At 39.3% G+C, this 21,901-nt stretch overlaps 1 protein-coding gene across 7 annotated transcripts in view; it reads left to right on the forward strand.

Moving 5' to 3' along the window:
- The window catches only part of ECPAS (Ecm29 proteasome adaptor and scaffold), a 102,109-nt gene that overhangs the window by 57,613 nt on the left and 22,595 nt on the right, over positions 1-21,901 (forward strand). For all 7 annotated transcript variants that reach the window (XR_003681146.2, XM_024126067.3, XM_024126068.3 and 4 more), the window contains 18 exons: positions 198-264; positions 358-480; positions 2,757-2,860; positions 3,260-3,383; positions 5,037-5,117; positions 6,128-6,353; positions 6,964-7,055; positions 8,770-8,904; positions 9,716-9,878; positions 10,328-10,500; positions 11,667-11,768; positions 15,015-15,138; positions 16,654-16,799; positions 17,252-17,306; positions 17,994-18,108; positions 18,788-18,856; positions 20,100-20,217; positions 20,487-20,654. Coding sequence is in view for 6 of the 7 variants with exons in the window: in XM_024126067.3 (XP_023981835.1) it covers positions 198-264; positions 358-480; positions 2,757-2,860; positions 3,260-3,383; positions 5,037-5,117; positions 6,128-6,353; positions 6,964-7,055; positions 8,770-8,904; positions 9,716-9,878; positions 10,328-10,500; positions 11,667-11,768; positions 15,015-15,138; positions 16,654-16,799; positions 17,252-17,306; positions 17,994-18,108; positions 18,788-18,856; positions 20,100-20,217; positions 20,487-20,654 (2,185 nt within the window). In the remaining variant the exon portion in view is untranslated. The remainder of the gene's footprint in view (positions 1-197; positions 265-357; positions 481-2,756; positions 2,861-3,259; positions 3,384-5,036; positions 5,118-6,127; positions 6,354-6,963; positions 7,056-8,769; positions 8,905-9,715; positions 9,879-10,327; positions 10,501-11,666; positions 11,769-15,014; positions 15,139-16,653; positions 16,800-17,251; positions 17,307-17,993; positions 18,109-18,787; positions 18,857-20,099; positions 20,218-20,486; positions 20,655-21,901) is intronic.

A 21,901-nucleotide genomic window follows, 5' to 3' on the forward strand; every position in this document is an offset into this window, starting at 1 on the left:
ACATTATTAGACAGTTGAAGAATTAAATATTTACTTTAAAAAGTGTTTGGTTCTTTGGGGGAGGTAATCCAGTGATGCTCACATGGTTCAGAAGTAAAAGTGCAAGTTTAGGAAAGCTTGTGTTTAGTTTCTTTTTTTTTTTTTTTCCATCTTATGGAAATTTTTGATAGTAATGATGACCTCATATTCTTTTACAGTCGAATGCCCCATTTATTCACTAAGGATATAGCTCTTGTGCAGCAGCTTTTTGAAGCCCTATGTAAGGTAGGGAAACACCTGGCAAGTGTATGCTTTCTGTTTAGATGCTCACTTGGAAACCCAACAGGGAGGGAAACACTGTTTTTATCATCTTCATAGGAAGAGCCCGAGACGCGACTCGCTATTCAAGAAGCACTATCCATGATGGTTGGAGCTTATAGTACTTTGGAAGGAGCACAGCGGACTCTCATGGAGGCACTTGTGGCTTCATACTTAATAAAGGTAGGTCCAGCCATGTGAACTACAATGGCTGGTAGTATATGCATTTTACATTTTTTTTAAAACATATTTTTTAAGCTCTCAGGTTTTTTTTTTTTTTTAATTTATTTATTTATGGCTGCATTGGGTCTTCGTTGCTGTGCGCGAGCTTTCTCTAGTTATGGCGAGCGGGGGCTGCTCTTCATTGCGGTGTGTGGGCTTCTCATTGCGGTGACTTCTCTTGTTGCGGAGCACAGGCTCTGGGCGCATGGGCTTCAGTTGTTGTGGCTCATGGGCTCAGTAGTTGTGGCTCACGGGCTCTAGAGTGCAGGCTCAGTAGTTGTGGCACACGGGCTTAGTTGCTCCGTGGCATGTGGGATCTTCCCCGACCAGGGCTCGAACCCGTGTTCCCTGCATTGGCAGGTGGATTCTTAACCACTGTGCCACCAGGGAAGTCCTACATTTTTAAGACCAAATTTGAATTGCTTTTTGGCTTAACTCTCTATAATGAAGAGGAATATTTGCTTTCACTTGGACTGTGATTTATGATCTCTTTTTAATTCTTCGTTATTGGAATATGATTTTAGGGAAGAAGGAGTAGTGATATTCACAGAGGCCATCTGTTTAAAGCCTTCCTTGTTGGAAAACTGTTCTTAATATCATGCTTTCCCAGTTGCAAGTGTTTTGTTTTAAGTGGTAGCTGAGCACTACAGTCCACTGAGGTGGAGTTCTGTAGGTAACATTGGGGGAGAAAAGCAGAAGGAAAGAAAGATACAATTTATGGATCACAATGAGTCTGTAGGAAGTAAGCGAGTACCATCATACATACTCTTCTTCCTTCTAGTCCTCTTCATTTGCCTGCCATGGGAGTTTGCAGGAGAATTTTTAATATCTGTGGTTATATGCACATACGTATATGTGATATATAATATGCAGTATAAAATAATATATTATGTATTTGCTTTTAGTCAGTTCTTTGTCCTCCATTTCTAGGAGTAGAGAGGGAGATTAAAGAGGGAATGATGTCAAATATTGGTGAGATTACTATGAATTGCATCTTAACTGAAATTTGGCTGCATTGGGTCTTTGTTAGGTCTTCAGCCATGTTTATTAACACATTTATATTGAGGAATTATTAAAGGTTCAGAAAGGTATCTGGTTTCTGTTGAAATATGACAGGATAATTATGTACACTCAGAAGGCTTATTATATATAGTGTCCCATTGTCAAATGCTCTTGGTGTCCAGTGTACCTGGTTCATGATCATATAACATGGACAAAGAAGTATAGGCTTACTTGGAAGCTCATTAGAGTCAAATACTTAAAACTTTTTGTAGGTAACCTTACAAGGAAATGGAATGCTTGTATAATGCACATGGGTGCTGGTTATACTTATGCAGATCAAATCATGTAACAGTATTACGAAGCCAAAGGTAATTTATTTTCTTTTCTCGGACTACATGTAAGGCAGCCAGACCCTGGGCTAAATCATATAGACTGGTCCTTAATATCATTGCCCTTTACAGTAGCTCCAAAAATGCTAAAGAGCAAGAACACCTGAATAAATGAGGTAGTACATGTTTCTAAGCATCTCTCATCTCACTTATGTTGTGACTGGAGGAATGACCCAGGGGGAAGATACATGAGAATAAAGCTTAAGCATCAGTAGACTCTACAACTGCTTTTCTGGTTGAACTTTGTATTCGTAGATTACAATCTTAATCTGTTTAAGTTAATTGGATATATTTATGTAGTTGAAGCTTTGTTTTGGAGTCAGTTTTAATTTAAGAGCTAATCTGAAAGCGTTGGTGGTATTTTGCTTTAAATTTGTAGGGATTCCAAGTAAGCTCTGTTTGTGTTCCCTGCAAAATATCTGAATTTCACTCTTGTGACTGAGTTTAAGAGTTGGAGAAGCAGAGTTGGTGGCTAGAAACTGCCAAGTGACCTTGGTCTGACGGTTGGGCTGAGGATGTTCATCTACAGAGAGATTCTCTGGTTATGGTCTTGGTGGGGTTTCCTGCTCTACTTGGAGCGTCCTCTTAGATCATAATAGTATTCTTTAAATAACGTCATTGTCCAAAGACTTTTGAACAACATGATTAAAGATCTTGACTAAATGATGTTTTATTTATTTAGATATATTTATTGAAATATCAACTTAAATTTTGATTGTTTACAATTAAAATGACTCGACTGTAATGAGTTGGTGGTAATTGAATTCTTTTTTTTTTTAATCTGTGTGTGTGTGTGTGTGTGTGTGTGTGTGTGTGTGTGTGTTCGTGCGTTTATGTGTCAAATAGCCTGAAGTTCAAGTTCGACAAGTGGCTGTGAAATTTGCCAGCACGGTGTTTCCCTCAGATCATATACCATCCAGATATTTGCTCTTATTAGCTGCAGGAGATCCGTAAGTTTCAAAGGTGTTAATTTGAATTTGGGTTCATTTAAAATTTATTTGAAAATTGGATAAAATTTATGTTGTTTGCAGTGTTCGTCTGTGGAATTTAGGAGCAATTTATTAGAGTTAAAAGTATGGCTCCCTTGATACAATATATAGACCTGTAGTCATACCCTGTCTTGTTTTTTCCTGTGGGTAAAATTCAAAGATGAAAGCCACATGACTCTCCACATCTAATGAAATTTCCAAAAACAAGCGATTGCTTATCATGTATTTTATGCCTCTTTGCATAGATAGCCAAAAATATATTTAAGACAGATGACAAATAAAATTGCTGTTCTTAGTCTTCATATGATCATTCTCCAGTTGGTGAAATTTATTTATGTTTCTTATTTATCTTTCTGAAAGACGAGAGGAAGTTCATGGAGAGGCACAACGAGTTTTAAGGTGTCTTCCTGGTAGAAACAGAAAAGAAAGTGCTTCTAAGCAGATGCCATCTTTCCCAGAAATGGTATATTATATCCAGGAAAAGGTATGGTATTTAACTTCAGATAATAGTTTAAGTCATATAATGAATGATGAAAATAAACTTATATTTTTTTAGGTGACACATTTTAAAATGCTAATCGTGAAATGTTGAATAGTTAGTAAAGTTTCTAACAATGTTAATACAATAAGAGGAAGGTAAGAAGTGAAGGAAAAATATAAATCTCAAATGTAATTAATCTGTTTTGCCCAAATCTAAATTACTTACAATTTCTTTTATGTTATTCAACATTTTGGCTATGTTTATTTTATTTATTATTATTATTATTTTTGAAATTTTTATTGGAGTATAGTTGATTTACACTGTTGTGTTAGTTTCTGCTGTACAGCAGAGTGAATCAGTTATATATAAACATACATCCACTCTTTTTTAGATTCTTTTCCCATATAGGTCATTACAGAGTGTTTAGTAGAGCTCCCTGTGCTGTACCGTAGGTCCTTATTATTTATCTATATTATATATAGTAGTGTGTATATGTCAATCCCAATCTCCCAGTTTATCCCTTCCCCCCTTTTCCCTCCTGGTAACCATAAGTTTGTTTTTTACAACTGTGACTCTGTTTCTGTTTTGTAAATAAGTTCATTTGTACCATTTTTTTTTTTTTTTTTTGCGGTACGTGGGCCTCTCACTGTTGTGGCCTCTCCCGTTGCGGAGCACAGTCTCTGGACGCGAAGGCTCAGCGGCCATGGCTCACGGGCCTAGCCGCTCCGCGGCATGTGGGATCTTCCCAGACCGGGGCACGAACCTGTGTCCCCTGCATCGGCAGGTGGACTCTCAACCACTGCGCCACCAGGGAAGCCCTGTACCATTATTTTTATTGGCTGTGTTTAAAATTTTTCCCCTTGGCATGACATGCTTAAAATATATCTTTTTTATTTTTAAGGGCATTATTTAGGGCAGCATAAGTTTAAGGATGCTTCAGGGAGCAGTTCAGACTTTTTCCACCATGATCATAAGAGAGCATTGTATCTGCTTTTGCAAATCTCCTGTTATTGCTGGTAGATCAGAGTATTGACAGTCATGACCCCCACCCTGACCCTATCCTACTTTTTACATTGATGTTTCTCTTAGTGTGCTGGGGGGATACCTTACTGCCTTTCACCTCTACTGGTGGTCTTAGCTTTTTGCTTAGATAGACATCTTAAGGGTGCTGGAGGTCAGTATGTAGCAGCCATGATTCTCTTCTCCATAACACTGTCATATTTGTGGGCAGAAGATGCTTTTGTGCTAATATTTTCCTTCTATCTCTATTTTTAATGAAAATATCTGGCATGCAGCGCCCTGGGTGACTGTCAGTAGATGCCTGGAGTAGGTTTATTCTTTTTATTTTATTTTATATTTTTTACTTGCTACTGTGTCATCTTTGCAGCTTTTTTCTTTTTTTTTTTTCCTTTCTTTTTAAAGTATAGTTGATTTATAGGTTTATTCTTTTTAAACAAGCCAGTCAAAAGGCAACACATCTGTAACTTAGAGTTTGAGGTCTGTGCACAGTCAAGCATGATTAATGGAAAAATGTTTTGACTAGAAAAAAACAGTAGCAGACAATAATGTAGCTAGAAATACAGTTATTTTTGAGTTGAGAAAGGGTACATGTGCTTTATTTTCCAGTAATTGATTTTTGGGGTTTATTTTTATTAGGCTTCCCATCGAATGAAAACGCCAGCCAAGTACATGACTGGGACCACTGTCCTTCCATTTAACCCCGCAGCCTTTGGAGAGGTAGGACTGGCATATATTTCTATTTTGCTTTCGCTAAAGGTTCTTAACGATAATGTCACAGTCAAAGAGATGACCGTGAATTTTTTGTGTTCTAGGTAAACCCATATAGTGATGTCATTGTTTTATACCAGGTTGTTTATTAGGAAAACAGTACTTAGTAATTGGTATTATTTTAAATCATAGTGGAGTCTAGAAATACATTTATCTCAGTGAGATTCTCTTCGTGAAAGAAGTAGATGCTCTGCATTGATTGCTATTGGGAATTTACAGCAAATTACATTTGAATTTTAAAGCCAACAATATATTGAGGTTATTTGGATTATCCAGTTTTGAAGGTTGGAGAATTAGATTAATTTATCTCATTTACTAAGGGAAATTCTATTGTTTTAGTCATTGACTTGCACTAATTAAATGGCAAGAGATAATCTTGTTCAGAGTGAGTAAGAAGGCTCACGATGAAATTACTGCCTGTCCTGTTCTAGCTGTCAAGGAAAGAGCTTCCAGAGGACTCCTTAGTAGCTAATTTATGTCAGAGGTTTTTAATGATGTAGCTACTCTTCTGTAGATGATTTGAACCCATTTTCTCAAATTCTTGTGTCAGTGGAGATTAAATGCAGCTCAGGTTCCACAGGAACAGATCATTGGTCCCGGGTTTCTGCCCAGTGTCTGTCTGTCTGTCTCTCTCACATACATACACACACATCTTTAAAACAAAATAATGATTTTCCTTGTTATATTTTAGACTTTAAAAGTGGAGTTTGTGTTTTAACTCCATTAAACTCTGTTAAAAAGCACTCTTTGGATTATAAAAGCTGGTTATGTAAATTCTGCTCCATTGTGGTAATTTCAGTTCACACGTTGAGTCGTGTTTTCCAGCTTCTGTGAGGGTTGTTGAATAGCTGTATGAAGGAAGGTGGGGAATCAAAGCTGGGAACTGTCACTTTGAAGAACATCTCCTGTCTTGACTTTTTGAGACGCTTATCTGGTGTCCTTCTTCCTTCTGTCTGTAGATAGTCCTGTACTTGCGCATGTGCCTGGCTCACAGTGCGGGAGTGGTGCCCACCTCTCAGAGTTTGGCTGATATGCAAGATCACGCCCCAGCCATTGGACGCTATATACGGACTTTAATGTCGGGCAGCCAGGCTACACCCTCCTCGTCTTCTTCCAAGAGTGGGGAAACCAACCCTGTTCAGATCTACATCGGCCTGCTTCAGCAGCTGTTAGCAGGTGTTGGAGGTAGGAGGTCATGACGCTGAGGATTATACTAAAGCACTTAAGCAAAAATCTAATTTTAAACTCAGCTGAGAATTTATAGCAAAATTATTTTCTGTCTTCTCTCCTACAACTGAACATGAATCTTTGTTTCTTTTCTAAACTTGCCTGAGTTCATCTTTTTTTTTTTTTTTTTTTTTTTTTTTGGCGGTACATGGGCCTCACTGTTGTGGCCTCTCCCGTTGCGGAGCACAGGCTCTGGACGTGCAGGCTCAGCGGCCACAACTCACGGGCCCAGCCGCTCCGCGGCATGTGGGATCTTCCTGAACCGGGGCACGAACCGCCTGAGTTCATCTTTGTTACACTATTTCTTTTTTCAGAAAGAAATGCTTAACAATAGGTAATATATTTTTACTTTGGAAGTGGGTGTGAAGAACAGGGCATCTTTTTATAGACAATAAGTCTGTAGGTTTGCTGTATTGAATCACATACTGTATTTAGCTTAACTTTTGTTTTGTAGAACTGGGTAATGCCTCCTAAAGCTGTAGCCTTATGCTTTAAAGGAATTTAGGGATCCCTGTACGTTTATTGCTTTTCTTGAAATCAGAATGGTTCTGAATTCCTTCTTATTTAGGTTTGCCAGTCATGTACTGTCTATTGGAAGCTGTCTCAGTGTATCCAGAAAAGCTGGCTACCAAATTTGTAGACAAAACCGAATGGATAAAGGTATATCCTGTGCATGTGTATTTCTTTTCGATTGTGTATATTTTAAACTTTGGTCTCATGATGTCACCTTCCTACCAGTGTTTCTGTGGCCTTTTCTGCCTTTAGGTCATTTTGAAACTCTCATCATTAAACACTTACTGGGAAGCGTGTAGGTCCATGTATTGCAGTGATCCATTTAGGTGAGAGGGGGAGATGAATTGGGTGTCTTATAAGTAAGAAAAAATTATTTTTCTGTTTTAAAAGTTTAAAAAAGTAATAAATATGTATAATTTAAGTAAACAGTTATGTAAGACGTCTCCTTTGCATAGTCTCTCAGCTACCCAGATCCCTTCACCTTCCTGCCTCTTCCTCTCTCACCTGACAGACATGCATAGGTTATCACTTATTTGTATATGGTGTCCCTTCTAGAGTTTACTTATGCATATACACACAAATGAAATTAGCATTTTTGATATTTCTTCCTTTTTTCACACAAAAGGGTATTATACTTTTCACACTGTATTGTACCTTACTTCTTTCGCTTAGCGTTAGAACAAGAGTTATTCCTATATAACTACAGAGAGAACATCCCCTTTGTTTTAACAACTTCATTGTTTTCCACTGCATGAATGTGCCATAATTTATTGTAGGTCCTTACTGATGGTCATTTAGGGTACTTCCAGTCTGCTGCAATGAACAATCCATCGTTTTGAATATGAGTGGGTATATTTTTAGATAGATTCCCCAGAAGTGGAATTGAGGACACATGGATGCAATTTTAATAGATAATGCACATCCTCCATATGAGTAGTTCCAATTCACACTCCCACTGGCCATGTTGGAGAGTATTTTTGTCCTGTGGTCACACCAAAAAGGTTACCAGGTTTAGCAAATAAAAATGCAAGATACTCAGTTAAACTTGAATTTCAGGTAAACAGTGAATAATCTTTTTTATTACAGGTCTGACTCATACAGTTTTGTATACCTTTTGTGCTACATAATGTAGTTCTTTTTGGAAAATGCAGTTTGAATTACGGTAAAATGTACCAATTATTTAAGTGTGAAAGCATGAAGGTAATTTACCAAGAGGAGTGAGTTTTGTACTTTCCTGGAAAATCTAGTCTCATGAAATTGCTTCTAGTTTAAAAAGGTTTTTTAATTCTTTGTGAATATTTGCTGATTTTAAAATGATCTTAGAGTTTTTGACCTTTGATGTTGTAGATCAGGGGTCATTAACCTGTGGTCCATGTACCAAATCTGGCCCTCCTCCTGTTTGTATGGGCTGCAAGCTAAGAATACTGTTTACATTTTTAAAGGGTTGAAAAAAAATTAAAAGATGAATAAAATTTCCTGACATGTGAAAATTAGAGTGTCTGTAAAATTGTACTGGAATCCAACCACACCCATTTGTTGTCTATGACTGCTTTTGCACTACAATAGCAGAGTGGAATTGTTGAGATAGATTTGGCTCTTTACAGAAAACACATGCTGACCTCTGTTTCAGATCAGCTGTGTATTAATTCCACCTGTTTTATACTTTGTATCTTTGATGAAAATGCACCTAAGATTTTGGTCTATACCTCCGCTTTTATTTTTCGTTTTGAAATAATAGCTTGTTGTGTTGTTTTCTCATAGTTACCAGTAGATTGAACATTGTAATGTTTTAAATGTTAGACGTTGTCAGCAGGGAGATGATCATATATTATGTGTGTATTTCTTTTTCTACACTGCTCAGAGTCTGATGAATAGCAGTAAAGAAGAGATGCGTGAACTGGCAGCATTGTTTTATTCTGTGGTGGTATCTACGGTGTCAGGAAACGAGTTGAAGTCAATGATAGAACAGCTTATAAAGACTACAAAAGACAATCATGTATGTTATCAGTTTTGTCTTTATCCTTTTTTGTGGGAAATAGTTTTACAAAAGCATCTAATATATTTTTAGTTTTTGTGTTTTCACTTGTAAAACGAACTCATAAATTTCTTGCCTTTATGATTGTAAAGATTAAATGAGATAGATAATACATGGATTCAGTCAGTTCAGTCAACAAATTTTGAGTGCCTTGTGTCTCATAGGCATTGTTTTAAGTGCTACGAATATGGCAGGGAGTGGATATATGAGAAGCTCTAGTAGTGCTTGGTGCTCAGAAACGTTAGTTCCTTTTTTCTTCCCCATCTACTGCCACCTCTCATTGTACCTGTCCCGTTAGGAAACACTGTTGAAACCATGTGCTTTCTAATGTTTTATTTGCATTTGGAGGTTTTAGCAATTAGAAATAGGATCTGTTCGTTGTATTTTGTTGGCAGTAGAGGGAAATTATGCTTGAAAGTTATGACGGTGTATTTACCTAAGTGTTATTTATAAGCTAGAAGAAAGTGTGGGTGCTTATAAGAGCATGCAATGGAGTCACCTCACCCAGAGTTGGAGTTAGGTATGGGATTAGGGAATCTAAATCCAAGTGAGTCAGGACTCAGCTTAACTTCTCGGAATTCTGTGTTTGAAACTCAAGTTTTCTCCTGTTCCCTAACCGATTTATTAACATCCAGTGGAGCCTCACATGATCACTTTATTCTTTGGCGTTATATTTTATTGGGGAGATGACTGTAGTAAACACACAGTTATTTCATTGCATTCACACACGTGTGAGAGAGACAGTCATACGGTATTGCGTTGTTAAATCCAGAGCCCGGAGATACAGCACGGATCCTTGCTTGCATTGGGATTCACAGTAGGAAGATATTTGGCTAAGAAGAAAATGAAAATGGCAGAGCAGCAAGATGTGGAGACAAATGCTGATTTTCTGCCCGAACAAGAAGAACTCATTCAGAGTGCCACAGAAACTATCGGTAATTAATGTGTTTATGCTGATTTGGATGTCAGCATAAGTAGGTTACAATTTTTTTGAATTAGGTTAAAATTTATTGTAACATTTTAATTTCTTTTTATAGCATTGCACTCTAAATACACGAGCTTTTTCACAAAATTTTGATGCTAAATAAATTCTGTGTTTTTAATAACAATGCAAGTACTCCAGTTTTTCTCTATATTTTTTTTTCTATATGTTTCTATTTAACAGAGATGATTCCATTATGGGAAAAAATGTAAACATTAAGAAAGGACATGACTCTGGTGTTTTATTACTAAAGAAATGCTAACAAATTATCAACTGCAAAATATGTTATAGACTTTGATTTTGGTTTGCTGTCTTTAAAAAAAAATCTTAAGTACATTGCTGGTTGCTTTGGATTCCAGGGGTAATGATATAAAATTCTCTTTTGTCTAAATGTATTTACAGGCTCATTTTTGGACAGTACCTCACCCCTCCTGGCAATTGCTGCCTGTACAGCCCTGGGTGAAATTGGCAGAAATGGTCCACTCCCAATCCCCAGTGAGGGATCTGGCTTTACTAAGTTGCATCTTGTGGAAAGCCTGCTAAATAGAATACCCTCCAGTAAAGAAACAAATAAGGCACGTCTCTTCCTTTTATCCTTCTCTTCTGAAATTCTTTCTATTCATAGATAAATAAATGAATAAAAACAGAATCATAGTCAGGATAGATGGCATTACAGCTGGAGGAAGGATTGAATGTGAAAAAGAGTGATAAAGAAGAAAGTCTAGGTGACTGTTTAATTTTGAGTTGGGAATGATTTGTGCACTGCTTTTGTGTGTCTACCGTTTGACCCAGTTATTCCAGTTTAGGCCCATAACTGTTAAGATTTGGGTAAATATTAAATGCATCAGGTAATTCTTTTGTCATGCAAAAGGGGGGTAATAAAGTGTTAAATAGTTTTATGATTTTTGTAATTTCAGACCAAATCTAAATCTTAACTTCCTATACCTAGTTTGGTTTTAAGAAATCTGGGCATTAGTAAGCAGTGTGAGTAATCTCTGAGGAGAAGGACACTTACAGTTTTTTTAGTTTTAGATAAAAACTTTCATAGACTTTAAAATTTTTCTTTGGGATAAGAACACCTCAGTGTTGAAGTATAAGATGATTTAATGAACAGAAAAATCAGTTTACTACAAGTTTAATAAATATGTAATTTTATTCTTGATCTAGCTACTATTTAAAACTTTCTGAGATCACAGTACTTTTTATTAGATGTTAGCAACTACTCATTACCATCCATTGTTGAGCACTTGGCAATCTGCCAAGCATATGCTGAGTGCTTCACATGTATTAATTAATTGAATCCCCAAAAGATCTAGTGAAGTAAGTACAATTGTCTCTATTTTCCGAGATGAGGAAATAGCGTCACAGAGAGGTGAAGTAACTTGCCTGAGGTCACACAATTGTAAAGGCTATTAAAATGGTCGAGCTGTGATTTGATCTTAGGTCCTCTGGGCCCAGAATCTACATTTATAACTGTTATAGCTTGTAGGATAATGAACTAGTTAATGACTTTGTTCTTCCTTCTTTTGCAGCTGTGGGCCCTTAATGAACTCAGTTTTATGTCTTTCTACCTCCAGTGTCTTATAGACATAATTCTGTAAAATTGGATACTTAAAAAAAAAATTGTGCTGATGTATTAGACAGACTCCCCCTCCCTGCTTTCTCATTTTGGAAACATTTTTCTGGGACCAAGCTGTTATATACTTCATTTAAAAAAAAAAAAAATTCTGTGTACTTCCAGATGAAAGAAAGAGCTATCCAAACACTGGGATATTTTCCAGTTGGGGATGGAGATTTTCCTCACCAGAAACTCCTCTTGCAAGGTCTGATGGATTCTGTGGAGGTATTTATATTGCTATCTGATTGTTAGTCATTCAAACAAAAGGCATTTTTCTTAACTTGGAATTTTGTGTGCTGTGAGGTTTTAAATTAAAAACTTTATTCGTTTATTCACCAAGTACTTGCTGAGTACCAGCTGTGGGCCCATCACTGTGGTAATCGTAGCATTGACTAAATCACCTCTGTGGGGAAGTCCTTTTCTCATGATTTTTTTTTAATACATTTATTTATTTTTATTTTATTTATTATTTTTGGCTGTGTTGGGTCTTCGTTGCTTGCGTGCAGGCTTTCTCTGGTTGCAGTATGTGGGCTTCTCATTGCGGTGGCTCCTCTTCTTGTGGAGCACAGGCTCTAGAGTGTGTGGGCTTCAGTAGATGTAGCACGTGGGCTCTAGAGTGCAGGCTCAGTAGTTGTGGGTCGCGGGCTCTAGAGCACAGGCTCAGTAGTTGTGGCACACGGGCTTAGTTGCTCCGCGGCATGTGGGATCTTCCCCGGACCAGGGCTCGAACCCGTGTCCCCTTCATTGGCAGGCGGATTCTTAACCACTGCGCCACCAGGGAAGCCCTTCTCATCATTTTTGAGTAAAGCGTGGTGCAGTGTAGGTAGAAGGGGAAACGTACCCATTCAGCTAGATGTGGGGAGTCGGTGCCAGTATTCTGGTTGCCCTTGAGTCATATGACTTCGCTTCTGTCTTCTAGATAAATGTCCAGTGTGGTGGAGAAGACCTATAAGTAGACAACTGCTAGCCAGTATGATGAGTGACCTAACACAGTCTGATGTGTGGCCCCTGATTGGGCCTTGGTTCTTGTCACTTACTCACCAGCCACTTTTGTTCACCAGCCTCTTAGTCCTTCTTTGCTCTGAGCTTTTGAAAGACCCATGCTTCCTTCTTTCTCAGGTTGTTGCTATAGCTCTTTGAAAAGTTTCCTGACCCTTCAGACTAGAGTAGATTCTTTATTTATTTGTGCTTTCATGCTGCTCCGTACTTTTCTTCACAACATTCGTCACAGTTGCTAATTGCCCACTAGGCTGAAGGCAAAGTCTGCTTTCCACCCCTATCCTCACCCCTTTATAAAACAGGGGCCTGGCAGCGTAGTTGGTAGTAGCAGGACCGCAAACATTTTTGGAAGAGTAACTGAATGAAGAGATGTTTGCGTGTAAGGCAGTGGACTCACGTGTAAGACGGGCGTGAGCACTTCTGTCTGGGGGAGCTGGTGCACGTTTTTTGGTGACAGAGTCGCTGCTGGGCCTCGAAGGAAGAGAGGGAGGAGAGAGGAGAGCTGTGGTTGAGGAATAAGGCAGCTGAGTGATAGAGCCGACAGTAGGATGCAGGTCTCTGGATTCTTGATGGAGTATTTTTTTTTTTTTTTTTTTTTTTGTGGTACGCGGGCCTCACACTGTTGTGGCCTCTCCCGCTGCGGAGCACAGGCTCCGGACGCGCAGGCCCAGCGGCCACGGCTCACGGGCCCAGCCGCTCCGCGGCACGTGGGATCCTTGATGGAGTATTTTTAAGGTGAAATTTTTTGACAAGAAATTATAACCATATCTCATTCTCCCTGGATGTCACATTGTAACGTCTTGGGGAAAAGCTTGTGATGTCTCCTTTCTCGTCTTTTTTCTTTTTCTATATCTGTGATAGAGATGGGTTTCTTCCAGTTTTGTTTAAATGAATGAAGGTTTGTCTCGGTTCTTAACTTGCTACTGAAGACATTATTTTAAGAGTTTAGAAGTACAGAACTATATGAAAAGCTTGAAACTTGCTAGAGAGACTGAAGGAGGAGAATTTAAAAAAAGCAGGAATCAAGAGAAGCAAAGTATCTTCACAGTCATCTAGGACAAAGTTCTAAAGGTTTTTTTTTTTTTTAACGTTTTATTATGGAAAATTTCAAACATGCACAGAAGTAGAGAGAATAATAATATAATGATCCCTATTTACCTACTCTTTATTTCTAGAATATTCAAAGCAAAATCTGGATATCATCTTCACAAATAGAGTTAGGGAGTTTTGTTTTTGTTTGTAATGTCAACTATGTTGTTGTTAACATGTAAACGGGTAAAAACAGGCACATAAAATGACGCCCTAATATGGGATCCTCTGTGTTGAGATAACCTTTTCTCAGCTTAGAGTTGCCAAGAGAAACTTTTGACCAGGAAAGCTGTAGGACTGAAGCCTTCAAATACTTTTTCTCAGGGTAGGAAGTGTGTGGTATCAGCACTTAACACCTCAGCAAGCCTAGAGCATTTCGTTGATTGAGCTTGGAAATGGCTAGATTGTTGTCTGTATGCTTTACAGTGTTCTCCCAAAAGGCCCATATTCCCATACCCCTCATATTCTCTGTTCTTCATTCTCTTCTTACTCTCCTATTCTTAGGTCTTTTCTGATTCCCAGCAAACATTAGAGAAAAATGCCAAAGGGAGCTGAGGCTGGCCCAATTCCATATTAGTCAGTGATTCATAATTGTGAGATGTGTCAATTTCTAAATCTGATTTTAAAAATTTGAGTATGTATAGTTTAGAATTTTTTAAACTTTTGATTTTTGAAACAATTCTAAATTTACAGTGTGGTTGTCAGAATAATGTAAAGAACTCCTGTATACCCTTTATCCAGACTTACCAAATTACCACGTTTGCTTTGTCATTCTCTGTTTTTTTTTCTGAACCATTTGAGAGGAACTTGCAGATACCATGTAATTTAAGCGTGCAGAGAGGAGGAGGTGTTAGTAAATGATAAAGACTGCTGTTAAGGGTGCAGTTACTACCAATCAAGTGTCTACTAGATGCTTTATGTACATTAACCTCGTTTAATCCCTACGGCCTGACGAGGTGGATGCTGGTATTATTTATGCTCATGTTACAAATGACAAAGTTGAGTCTCAGAGTTTAAATAAGTGTATGTAGCTGGTGAGAAACAGAATTTCTACCAAGATCCATATGGCTTCACAGTCCATGCCCTTCTCCCCCAAGTAAATGGTTCCATTCTTCCAAAGATTAAAAATCCCTGCTTAGTGGTTCTCTGCTGAGGGTGAAGAGTGCAACACAGACTTGGGAAAAGATCCTCAAGTCATCCTTAGGTTCTCCATTCCCTCACTCTGCCTCACCTTCCGACCATCCCATTAGCTGAGAGCATTGCAGGCAAAAGAGTAAAAACAAAGCATGCCGAGAAACAAGACAGTAAGCAGCCTTTTTGTGGAAATGGATGTTTTTGGGCAATGTTCTCTCTGACTCCTGACTTTTGTCCCCTTCATTGCAGGCCAAGCAGATAGAGCTTCAGTTCACTATCGGTGAAGCCATCACCAGTGCTGCGATAGGAACTAGTTCTGTGGCCGCCCGGGATGCCTGGCTGGTGGCTGAAGAAGAATATACGCCCCCTGCCGGTACTATATAGTCAGCTAATCAGTTTATTACCACCAAGTAACCCTCTTCTGTTCTTGTTATCACCTTTGAGCAAAAGAAAAAAATGTATACATTCCATTTTAACTCTCTTTCCAATGTTTATATGTGTCTTTATCAGTTTGGCTCAGTCAAGAAGGATAGTTGGTTAAAGGAGACAGCACAAAATGAATGAGAACTGTTTCTTTAGTCCTTTGGCAAGCAGGCCAGGGGAGTTAGCTATCGATTACCTTCAGACTTGTGCTCTATTCGTGAGGATTGGTGTGGTTTAGCCAGTGTTAGAGGTTGAGGCCTAGCAGTTTCCAAGTTTTGTGTCCCCTAATCCTTTATCACACAGTGCAGGTCGTGCAGCAGGTGCCTCTTCACTAAGTCACTCTGGCTTTTAGTGACCACATAGGTGAAGGGGCATGTGTTTTCTGATGACACGTTACAGGTACTGTGATTTCACATGTCTCGTATGCTGTAAACATCCTACAGGGCACAGGATGGCTCTCCACAGCAGAGTGTCCTGCCAACCTCAGTAATGCCAAGGTTGAGGAACTCTGAAGTGACAAAGGAAAAGGAGAACAATGGCGTAGTAGCTGGAGGAGGAAAGTGAGGTTAATAGAGGTTGGTTTGCCTGTTAGTTTTTAGATGGAGATGGGAAAGATACGGTAAAGAAAGAAAAATTGCTGACACTAGAAAGAATGGGGACAATTAAAAAAAATTAAGACAAAACTAATACAACATTGTAAATTAACTATGCTCCAATAAAAATTTAAAAACAAACAAATAAATAAAAGAAAAAATATTTATTTTAAAAACTCCATGTGCAATTAAGGTCTAAAAGGAAATATAAAGGAAGAGAAATACTTTTTTTTCCTGCTGTCACTGTTTAAATGAGTAAAATTACATTAATCATATGAGTATTAAAAAAACTTAAAACAGTTTTTTATCCTTTTTTTTTTTTTTTTTTTTTTTTTTTGTGGTTCACGGGCCTTTCACTGTTATGGCCTCTCCCGTTGCGGAGCACAGGCTCAGTGGCCATGGCTCACGGGCCCAGCCGCTCCGCGGCATGTGGGATCTTCCTGGACCGGGGCACAAACCCGTGTCCCCTGCATCGGCAGGCAGACTCCAAACCACTGCGCCACCAGGGAAGCCCAAGACAGTTTTTTAAAAAGAGAAGTTTTAGGTTCAGAGCAACATTAAGAGGAAGGTGCAGAGGTTTCCCACACCCTCTACCCCTACACATGCCTAGCCTCCCCCATGATGGTGATAATTTTTCATTCTAGGGAACTAAAGTTATCTGAGTACCTTTGAAAGGTTATTTAGTTTATGCTAGGTTCTGGAATGCATGATTATCAATTCCTTCAGCAATTTATTTAAACACCTTAGTCATTTAGATCTTAATATGTTGTAGGATTGTTGTATTGAGTAAATGTTGATTAAAATTTAATCTTTTTCAGGAAGCTCTATTCAGTTATTTTAATTGCTTCTTATCATTCTTTCCCTTTCCCTAGGAGCTAAAGTTAATGATGTGGTCCCCTGGGTGTTGGATGTGATTTTAAATAAACATATCATCAGCTCCAACCCACATGTGAGGCAAGCAGCCTGCATCTGGCTCCTTTCCCTTGTGAGGAAGCTAAGTACCCATAAAGAAGTGAAGGTAAGCCATTCTATAAATGTGATCCAGCTCTGTTGGAAACTGTTTATGAAATATTTATAATAGAAAGGTGGTAGGAAGGGAAGTTTGTGAGGGTGAGGGCCACTAACCAGTAACACATATTTTGAAATAAGCTATACATGAAGGAATGAAGGATGGTACCTGATATATATGGGCTGGAAGATGATTCTTAAGTTGAAGGTACAATGTCAGAGGAAGTGGTGAGGATGGGGAGGCTCAGACTGTGTGCGTTAGACCACCTGTAAGTGCTACAACCTTCAGGTAATTTGGCCACCTTCGAAGATGAGAGCACAGCAGGGTTTGTGACTGCCTCTGGTCGTGTGACTGCCTCTGGTCGTGAGACTTCACAGGGGTTGTGTACCCTGAGAGCAAGACTTTTTTTCTCCCAAGGAGGTAGAGTTTCAGTGTTCTGAATGCCTTTTTTCTTCTTTCAGTCTCATCTTAAAGAAATTCAGAGTGCATTTGTTTCTGTTTTGTCAGAAAATGATGGTAAGTAATTGGTAAATATTTGATTTCCAAACTTCTTTAAACTTGTGTTTTAAATTTTGAAAAATCTGGATTAATGAACATAAAAGAAGGCTACAGGAAACTTGATTCTTAATGTATTTATTTATTAATTAGATCAGTTTTGCATTTAAAAGTGGAGCTGAGGCCTTCTTTAGTGTTCGTACTTGTATCAAATAATAGCTTTCTTCTCCTGATACTTAGAATTCTTTTTCTCTTTGTGGTTTAAGCCAGGAGAGAGTGCAAATATTTGTGTTAGACATTTAAATAGTAGCTTTGTTTTATTAATTGTTTTAAACATGTGGTCTAATGTTGACTTTTCATTTTAAAAATTGCATGTGGGCGTCCTGAAATCCTGTGATTACCTCTCATGTGTGCGACATGCATCCGCTGACCCTTTGTCACCATGCACTGCACACTAAGGCCCAGCAGGGTTGACTTGGCTTGTGAGTTGGATGTTCTGTGAATGTAGTTCTCATTTACAGAGACTTGCTGGTGTCATGTCCACTCAGATGATTTAGTATGTTTTTAACAAAATAGGCAGGTTATGTTTTCATATCTTTACTTTGATATCATTTTGGGTTAATGTTACAAGTTTAAATTTTTTTTTACTTGATGGCCAGAGGACAAATTTTTCTTAAAAGAATATTGTTTTGTCTGACTTCTGTGTAGAACTTAGCCAAGATGTTGCCTCAAAAGGCCTTGGGTTGGTGTATGAACTGGGCGATGAACAAGATCAACAGGAGTTGGTTTCTACTCTCGTAGAAACACTGATGACTGGCAAAAGGTACAGTGAACTTGAAAGTTTCAGATTTGAACACACAGGGCAAGTTTTGCACATACTGAGAATATGAAGTGGAAGAAGGAAAGTTCAGCTTGTGATTTTCCTGTTTATTAAGGCTTTTCTAAATTGCAAGTCATCGCTTGTTACGCTGTGGATAGCAGTTCAGTTATCCAGTGTGTGCGGTTTAGAAAGTAAACTAAACTACTGTTTAGAGACAGGCCAGTACTTCAGGCTTTGAGAGTTGAATGATCTTGGGACAGGTGAAGCACTGGATTACAGAAGTACCGTAATTACCGTTGGCTAAATGGAATGAAGATGTGGAGAGGAAGCGTGTCACTCGAGTCCGGTCTGTGAAGAGAAAGAGGGGGGCAGTCATTCTTGTAATTGGTTGCTGCTTTATGTTACCTTCCTTGTAGGAAGAATAGTTTTCAATGTGTGACCACATTTAATTCAGTGTAACTTTATGTGGGATGTCTTTTATATCTATTTGTTCTTCCTAGACTTCATTTTACAAAATTCTCTGGCTGATGGGAAGGGTTAGTTGACTTTTACATCTTGCACACTGTAGATACTTGATAGGGAATTTGATTTTATCAGGTTACAGATGAAATGTATGCATTAGTTGAATGGTGGTATGAAAATTTTGAGGCTAATTTAAATTCTTGGTGTTGTTTTCGTTTAGAGCTAAGCATGAAGTTTCTGGAGAGACAGTGGTGTTTCAAGGAGGAGGCCTTGGCAAAACCCCTGATGGGTAAGTGTGCCGGATCCATTGATCAGTCACTGTAGACATCTTCTCCCCGTTGGAAAGGGTGCTCACCAGGTTGATTTCCACCCTTGTGGGAGGTGTTGTGTGTTAGTGGAAGAAGAAAATGTCAGTGAAAAAGCCTAGTGTTTTAGATTGGGTTTCCTGGGGCAGCAGACTGAGATGGAGGTGTGTATACTGGAAGTTTATTGAAGGGTGCCTGGGGTCGTCACCCTGGGTGGGTGAGGAGGCAGGACAGGTCCGGTGGCCGAGGAGGAGCTGAACTGCTGCCCCCGCTTACGAGACCGTGACCCGTCACGGAGCTCTGGGACTGGGCTGGGAGGGCCTGCAGGGAGATCCTGCTCTGTGTCCCCTCCTCAGGTCTTTTCACCCACTCAGTGACTAGCCATTGGTGGTGGGCTGCTCTCGGGGAGGACCTGACCTTGGACTGAGGGCAGTTCTGTCCGCTCCCAGGCAGTGGGTCCTCAGGGAGGAATCAGCACCCACTGCACCTATTTTTTTGGGGGAGCATCTCTACTTGGTGCTTTGGAGTCCACCAACTTGGCATTTCAAATTCGTAAAGCCTTACCTCTTTTGTCTTATCGTTATTCCAGCATGGTTGTACTATTGCTTTTCCTCTGAAAACCCTCAGGTCCAGCTGCAGCTTGCTGGGGAGTCCCCAGAGCCCTGCCTCAGGCTGTGTCTCCAGTAGCTCCATGTTTTCACACTGAAGTTGTTTCATTCCACTTATCCTCCCTCTAGACTCCCTCTGAGTTTTAAAAAATGTGCTCACTTTTCACAAAATAATGAAAAAGATCAGGTAGTTGAGCAAATACAGGGGAAAGTTAACAGGACTTGAAGAAGTTTTTATCAGGATTGGGACGCTGTAGCTTAGAAAAGGTGTAGGGAAGACAGAAGTTGTCTTCAGACGGCTCTCTTAGGATCCTGAGAGAGATTGGTGCACAGTGTACCGAAGAATTATTGCTGTCTCCTGAGGTGATGAGGGCTCCACCCTCATGGGCATCACAGGTGCCTTAGGTCAATTACCAGCCATTGCTGAGAACTGAAGTAGGCGACTTTTTATATTCTCATCACCCTGGTTCTCTGCCTCTGTGGTAATGAGATAACTCAATATTGGAAATATAGCGAAAACATAATTTTAAAATGTCCTAGTAATATTGGTAATGTAATTTTTAATAGTCTGGAGGTGGAGAAATACATTACAGCATACTTTTTCATTTTTATTTTCAAGCCAGGGCCTCTCTACTTACAAGGAGCTTTGTTCTTTGGCAAGTGATCTTAGTCAGCCGGATCTGGTGTATAAATTTATGAATCTAGCCAACCATCACGCAATGTGGAACTCTAGGAAGGTAAGTGGCTATTGCTGGACATTTTATTTTTTTCTTCCCTCCAGATCAAACCTTCTGCATTGGCAGACGGTGACAACTGTTATGCAATGTGTTTTGTAAAAGTCTGTGATTAGAGAGATCTAGATCACCACATAGCTGCTATTATTGATTGGTAAAGCTGGACACTCAGTAAATCAGGCTCTACTCAGGGACAAGGATAGGAGGAAGAATTTTGTGAAATTTAATAAGTGGATATTATATCTGAGCCACTTTGTTATTATTTTTTTTAGGGTGCTGCTTTTGGTTTTAATGTAATTGCTACCAGAGCTGGAGAGCAGCTAGCTCCTTTCCTGCCTCAACTAGTTCCTCGTCTTTATCGTTATCAGTTTGATCCCAACCTTGGTATTCGACAGGCCATGACAAGTATTTGGAATGCACTGGTCACTGACAAGTCAATGGCAAGTATCTGTGAACCCTTGTCCCAGATTACACATGGCATGGTTTACACATGGTAAACCCATGCTCATCTTCCTTTCTACTTTGTGTACTTTTTTGTTAAACAAACAGACTTTCTTTCATCCCTTGCTTTCTTCCTTCCTTCAAGGTATCAGAGATGCTCATGGCAACATTTATTGAAATCTCAAAAATGGAAACAATCTAAATGTCCATTGGGTGGATGGTTAAGGAAGTGGCAGTGTATCCACACAAATGGAAAACTGTATGTCGATAGTTAACCACTGATGTGGTGGAGAACAGGTCGTGGTTCTTGCCTTCGAGGAGTTCACATAGTTGGGGAGGTAGATAAGGAGTCAGGCAATTACCATATTTGGTTTTTTCTCATCTGGCTGCTTCTTATATTCTCCTTCACTGTTAGATACTAGGATATCTCAGGTTTGCCTCTGAGTACCGTTTACTCTCTCCACTTTCTCTTTTTAGATGAGCTCATCAGTTCCAGGGCTTACGTGTCATCTTGATTGTGATGGTTCCCAGTCTTTACTTCTGGCCCAGGCACGACTTGTGCTCCTGACGTGTCTATCTCATTGCCTTCCACTATGTGGCTTGCGGGATCTCTGTTCCCTGACCAGGGATCAAACCCGGGCCCACAGCAGTGAAAGTGCTGCGTCTTAACCACTGGATCTCCAGGGAATTAATTCCCTCCAAAGTATTTCTTGAATCTATTCTCTTTTTTCCTAATTCTTCCCTGATGAACAGGTTGTCATCTTTCTCTTCTCTTTGCCTTCTTTCATTTAATTACCAATAGTAAAAGTGATTTTTTAAAACGCAAATAGGATTGCATTTTGGGTTAAAATCCTTTGGTGGCTTCCTAGTTCACTTTAAGTAAACCCCATGACCCTTACCATGTCTTTCCATGCCTGAGCATGATGCAACCCTTTCCTCTGTCTCCATTCTGATGCTGGTAGGCACTGGAGGGTTCCACCTTGAGGGTTCTGTGAGTTCTGTTTGCTCTAGGAGAGTACTTGGTACCACTGGGTCAACTGAGATCTAATAGGTTGAGTTCAGGGCCCAGGCTTAGGCTCTCAAGATGTGAGTGTCATCTCTGTGTGAGTGGAAGGTAAAGCCACAGATGTGGATGAGATCACTATGGAGACTGTCTAGAGACATGGACATAGAAAGACATCAGTTTCTTAAATCTTAGGTGAGTTATTTCCTCCCTGTCTTGGTTTTCTTAAATGTAAGTGAGGAT

This window comes from Physeter macrocephalus, chromosome 9 (assembly GCF_002837175.3).
Source record: "Physeter macrocephalus isolate SW-GA chromosome 9, ASM283717v5, whole genome shotgun sequence".
NCBI lineage: Eukaryota > Metazoa > Chordata > Mammalia > Artiodactyla > Physeteridae > Physeter > Physeter macrocephalus.